Source organism: Tauraco erythrolophus, chromosome 9 (genome assembly GCF_009769465.1).
Source record: "Tauraco erythrolophus isolate bTauEry1 chromosome 9, bTauEry1.pri, whole genome shotgun sequence".
Classification (NCBI taxonomy): Eukaryota; Metazoa; Chordata; class Aves; order Musophagiformes; family Musophagidae; genus Tauraco; species Tauraco erythrolophus.
In genome coordinates, this window is record NC_141473.1 from 31485178 (window position 1) to 31491177 (window position 6000).

A 6000-nucleotide genomic window follows, 5' to 3' on the forward strand; every position below is an offset into this window, starting at 1 on the left:
AAGTATTTAGTTTTCCTCTAACAAGGAATTATTTTGAGTTAAATTGTAGAAGACTGGAAGAAAGTGAAACCACCTATGCATAAGAAATTACTCCAGCTTATCTAGATATAAGATGGTCATTACATCAAATGGCTCACACCTCCTCTCAGAAGTTGACTCTGTCATTTGAGTTTGGGAGGGAAAAAGGAAACATCTCTACTGAATAGCAGTTAAAAAGGAAGGTTTTTTTGAGGACATGAGACTTACCTGTTAGTTTTGTAGAATATCAACTATTATAAATGCTTTTTGGCTTTTAGTGTTGTGAAGGATTTCTCCACACTTGGAGATGAAACAAAACCTCTGCAACAGAAGTTGTAGCTGTAGGACAAACTACTCAGCAGTTCAATTCACCAGAGATGGATGCTTAACAGGTGATGTGGAATCAGCATTTCAAGCGAACTTGTCAAATTTCTTCAGTTCAGTCAATACAGGTATACTTCACTCTTCTGATTATGATTTATGCACAGCACCTCATGGCCATCCAAATGACAGTTGCAGAATTCATAGTGCTAGACCCAGACAATCTGAGGTTTCCCTGCCTTCAAAGAATAGAAGGAAAAAAAGCCAAGAGGACTCCCTTCGACCATCACTTGCCTGTTGTAAAGCACCGATACCCCAAACCCAACAAGGCCAATGGGAAATGAATACTTTCACATAGCTCCTCTATGGGAAATACAGTCACAGTGAGAGGTCGATATATGTATGCTAGGGAGTGGAGGAGGGACAGGAACTAATCAAGAGAAGATGCTAGTAAAAGGAAAGAGCTTTCCTGCTCCTCCAGAGACATGGACTGTGAAATGCTAGAACTCGGGCTTCCTTCCCACAAAGAGCTGTTTGAGGCTGCTTGTATCAGAATCAGTACACAGATCAGGAAATTTTGTTTATTTCCTACTAGTGTTTGCCATTTCCTTTCACTGTAGTTATGTCATCACCAGATTTCAACTTCTTCCTCACTTATTAAAGTCAAATCAGTTCTCTAGCACTTTTGTTTTGTTTAAACACTGTGTCCTTCAGCTTCAGGATCTGGCTTTTGATTTGGAACCCATTTGGAAAACATTAAAAAAAACCCCTCTATTATGAAACACAAAACTGTATGGATAATCACAGAGTGAATATACCAGCCATGAGTTATCGCACTCTTCTGGATAATATTTCTGCTATCTCAGATGATGACAATTTTTCATACCTTTCAGCTCATTACATCACCTGCAAGCCAGTCTGTCTCACTAGAGGAGTTTGCTGTTCAGCAATAATCATTCACCAATATATGAAGAGGCTCTGCTACTGCGTCCATCCATGTACAATCATACCATCTTAAGTAACATGGCAACACAGCACTTACATAATTAACTATGCCTAAAAGTCTTCTTACAAAGGACTAGGGTCTATAAAATTAATGAATTCTGCTCGCTTCCAGACAGTTCATGTAAGCAGTAGGAAAAAAATAACCTCCTTTGCTGCCCACATCAATTTGGAAAGACCAGATTTAAGCATATGATCACACGACTAGTGACAGCTCTTAGCATTGCCTACAACCTGCAAGTCTCATTCATTTCAGTAGGACTGACAGATGCTCAGCTTTACTAAGAGTCTGTCAATACTGTTTTCCTACCTCTGCTACCTGCCCATGACATCTCATGACAGAATTTGTTTTAGATAGTAGGATGGTCTGCAGGGCAGGGACTGGAAAAATATTTTTTACATTTCTAACACCATTGTTAAAGGAGTGTGAAAGTTGCAGAATGACCTTAACTCTTCTCCACTTGTTTTTGTTTCCTCTTTTCCTGTCCCCACCCCGCTACCTTAGTCAGGCAATTATTTTTAGATAAAGAACAGATAAGCAGAACAATCTATTTCAGGAGAACATATCTTCACCCCTCATGCAGCTAACTGACTGACTCCTATGTCTTACACTGTTTACTGTTCAGCAGTGAGCTGATCACCTGGACATACACGAAGGGAAGAAAATAGTGTCTCAAAACACTAGAGTCCAGAGGAGGGCCACGAAGATAATCCAAGGGCTGGAGCACCTCTCCTGTGAAGACAGGCTGAGAGAGTTGAGGTTGTTCAGCCTGGAGAAGAGAAGGCTCTGGGGTGATCTTATAGCAGCCTTCTAGTACTTAAAGGGGGCCTACAGGAAAGCTGGAGAGGGACTTTTTACAAGGGCTTGTAGTGATAGGACAAGGGGCAATGGCTTTAAACAGAAAGAGGGGAGATTTCGATTGGATATAAGGAAAAACTTCTTTACTCTGAGGGTGGTGAGGCACTGGAACAGGTTGCCCAGAGAAGTTGTGGATAGCCCATCCCTGGAAGTGTTCAAGGCCAGGCTGGATGAGGCTTTGAGCAACCTGGTGTAGTGGAAGGTGTCCCTGCCCATGGCAGGAGGGTTGGAACTAGATGATCTTTGGGGTCCCTTCCAACCTTAACCATTCTATGATTCTATAAAAAGCATTTTGAAGAGTCCTTGAAAACTGAACTGTTGTGCCAAACAGCTCTGAGTAATTCCCTTCCTTGCTCACTGTTTTAAGAGAATTTTCCTCAACCAAAGCATTTGCAATGCCACGATCTTGTACTGTGCTTTTGTCAGTAGGCTTCAAAGACCTTCAAAGACCTTCAGGTTTTCTCCCCTTCTTCTCAGGTGGAGAAGTGCAACCTGAGTTGGAATTGTACGGGGCTGGCTGACAAGAGTGCAGGTCAACAGACAGCTAAATCATAGCTCTAGTTCCTAAGCGTAGTGTGCCCACTTTATGTCTAGGTGTGGGCTAGCTTCACACTGGTGCAATACTAGCTTTCCCTTTCAGGAAGATCGATGGAAACATGCAGGCATAAGACTATAGACAGAATGAACAATCCTGGTGTGGCAGACTGTTGCTGTCATCTTTCTCAGGAGGAAAGTATCTCACAGAATGACTTGCAGCATAAGAGAAGAGCACAGAGCCTCCATGAAAAAAGATAAATCTTTTTTGTTCTCTGTGGCCCACCCACAGACAGCCTTACTGCTTGGGGCAGTTAGAGTATAATAAGCATGTCCGCATATAAGACCTATCTGCCTGCATAGAGGGATATTATGCATATGTAGACAGAAGGGCCATGGCACATCCGGTATTAAAAGCAATTATAAGACCCTTTAAGTTGAAATGTTGGGGTTTAGGACTCATCTTCCACACAGAAAGTCTAATCCCATCCCAGGGCTGCTGTGGACCAAACACAGTCCATAAGTAAGCATGTGACATCCACTGGCACCATTTAGAGCTATACGCCCTTCCTAAGGGGATTTTCCATACAGTTATTGTCCCTTTCTCCTACTCCCCAAGAATATCTTGGGAATATAAGTACAGCTTTCCTTTTCCCCCCTGGTAAGATTGCAATTATGGCTGAGTTCACAGCTCACCTCACTTATGACTACAAATCGCTGATTAAGGGGATACCTGATCTGTTTGGAGATATATTTGGGTGAAAGATGCTAAAGGAAAAATAGACTTTAAGAATACTATAATCAAAAGCTATGTATTACACTGTGTTGCAATTAAAAAAAGTCACAACCAGTAGGCAGACTTATTCCAGTTCTCCCTGGAAGAAGCTATGTTCATTTTTGCATGCCTGCCTTTCCCACCTAAGGCAGGCTACAAAATCCAATCCCATCCCAAAGCAATGCTCCCAGCTAAAAGTTAGACCTCAGTGGAGAAGAGTTCAAAACATTTAAGAGTGCCTTCTGGCCATTCTAGTGCTGGAAATGCAGCCAGCTGTGTGAAGATGCAATTCCTCCACACCTCTGGGAATCCAGCCACTGCAGTTTCACTCCTGTTCATCATATGCTCTCAAAAGCCTCATGACAATCATATAGCCTTTGGGCACAGTGAATGTACTTTAAGAGATTATAATCTGAGACAATGGGTTCTTTGGGAAACAACTTTTTTTTTCATTTCTGATTGTGTCATACACAGTGCAAGTGCCACAGCCCTTGACTGACCGCCTCTAGGTATGGCTGAATTGCTTACGAAAAAAAAACCACCACCATACAGTGCAGGCTGCAAAGCATCACAAAAATGCCTACAGGGATATGCTGGCATCTCTCTGTACTTACCTTCGGTGGGAAAAGGAAAGAAATACCAAAACTATTTACCATAACGAAATTAGTATAAGTTTATGAAGAGAGTTTATTTTTGTGGGCAGGAGTGGGTTTTTTGTTGGGTTTTTTTTTGTTTGGCTGGCTTTAGTAACACCAACAGAACAGCCTTCTTTGCAATTACTACACCGGGTTACGAAAAGGTCCTCGCATCATCATAGGACTTAGTATTAACATAAACATGGCCCCATCTACAGAGAAAGGAATATTGTGCATAAGAGTAAGGGAGATCAAATAAAACAAAGCTTTGCAGTTTGAATACAAAATTGGGTAGTTAAGATTTCAGAAGATCACTGATAACTTTGAATCATGATTGATCCAGAAATATCAATTTGGTACCCACAACTTAACAGACTTTTTCACTATAAAACAGTATTTTTTCACTATAAAAAAATAGTTTTCAAAGTAGCATAGGTGGCTTTTTTTTGCAGTGGAGCAGACTTTTGGTTTGCATTCTACTTCTTTATCTAATTAAATCATTCTAGTATTCCTTTTAAAAACTGTTATGTAAGTAACCTCTCTTGTCATTGCACTGCAAAACAAGCCTTCTGCAGGTGATTTGTGGAGAAACCAAGTCATCTCTAAAAAGGTCTGAACATTCTGGAACAGATAGAGACTATCAAAAAAAAAAAAAAACAACACATGAGGAAGAAGTTGCAAGAGGAGTAGAAAGCAGAGTTCCCAAACCAGAAGTTACACAGAACTATCTAGTTTGATAAGAGCAGGGTAGGTAAGGGAAACACTTACAAATTTCCTGAAAACCATCCAGTGTTAAAAAATTTTAGGAAACAAATAATTCCAGGTAATAAGACACCTTAAAATATTGCTCTTAGGAGAGAGGAAAAAAAAAAAGACGATTTGGAAATAAACGGACTAATCTGTAACTGACAGATACACCAGATAATTAATTATTAAATCATATGCTGTTTGTCAGCTGCAAATGGAAGGCTCCTGCATAATTTAAGGCCGTATTTTAAGCATTATTGAGTCTTCTGCTTGACATGTCTCGTTTTCTTCCAATTACTGCTCCCCCACAAAAGAGAAGACACGTATCCCTATCTTTGTCCAGCTTGAACACCTAGACTTCATGTATTTACAAGCAGATACATGTTTATTTACTAGAAATACAATTTTATATTCCCATTCGTAGTTGTTCTACTCCCTTCCTCACAAATAGACAGCATCACTGAGGCCCGATCAGCAGAAAAAGAGACAACACTGTACAAAATAGAACTGGAAGCTCATTTAAAAAGAGATAATACCATCATTTAAAAAACATACTAACCAGAACTGTCTTCCTGAGGCACCATCAATGCCAGCTAGTGCCTTGAACGGGTATATTTAAAGTCCACATTATATTCTCTTTATTCAGACCTAGTTGCAAAGATCTTCTATTTTGCTAGGCCAGGTCAGAGTGTACACATGATGTAGTTTATGGCTATTTCCCAACCTAAACAAGCTCAATGAAGTTTTGGGGTTTTTTTTCTTACTTACTCTGGAGATGGTCAAGGGCATGTTGAAGTCCTTGCCCCCTTGCAGTCGGAAACCCCATGGTCCAGGTCCATTCAGAGTCACGCTGTAAGCCATTTTGTATCTCTTTCGCAAGGCAACAAGGCACTGCAGAACAGAAGGATGGGGTAGACAAAGAAAGTGTGAAAAAAACAGAATGAGAAATGGGAAGAGTTTTATATAACAAAAGCAATTCTCTTTCTGCCTTGCCTGTTCAGTCGTGCTCTGATATCACCTAAGAATAGATGGGAGCTATAATGCAGATGCTGATATCCCAGCTGAGTAGGGCCCATAAAAGGTTTGTAACCAGACACCTACTATGCAAA

General features: G+C 40.6%; 1 protein-coding gene across 4 annotated transcripts in view; it reads right to left on the bottom strand.

Annotated features, from left to right (window-relative positions):
- The window catches only part of LDB3 (LIM domain binding 3), a 116430-nt gene extending 110678 nt beyond the window's left edge, over positions 1-5752 (bottom strand). For all 4 annotated transcript variants that reach the window (XM_086616293.1, XM_086616292.1, XM_086616291.1 and 1 more), the window contains exon 1: positions 5660-5752. In XM_086616293.1, coding sequence (XP_086472419.1) covers positions 5660-5752 — 93 coding nt within the window. The remainder of the gene's footprint in view (positions 1-5659) is intronic.
- Positions 5753-6000: the final 248 nt, after the last annotated feature.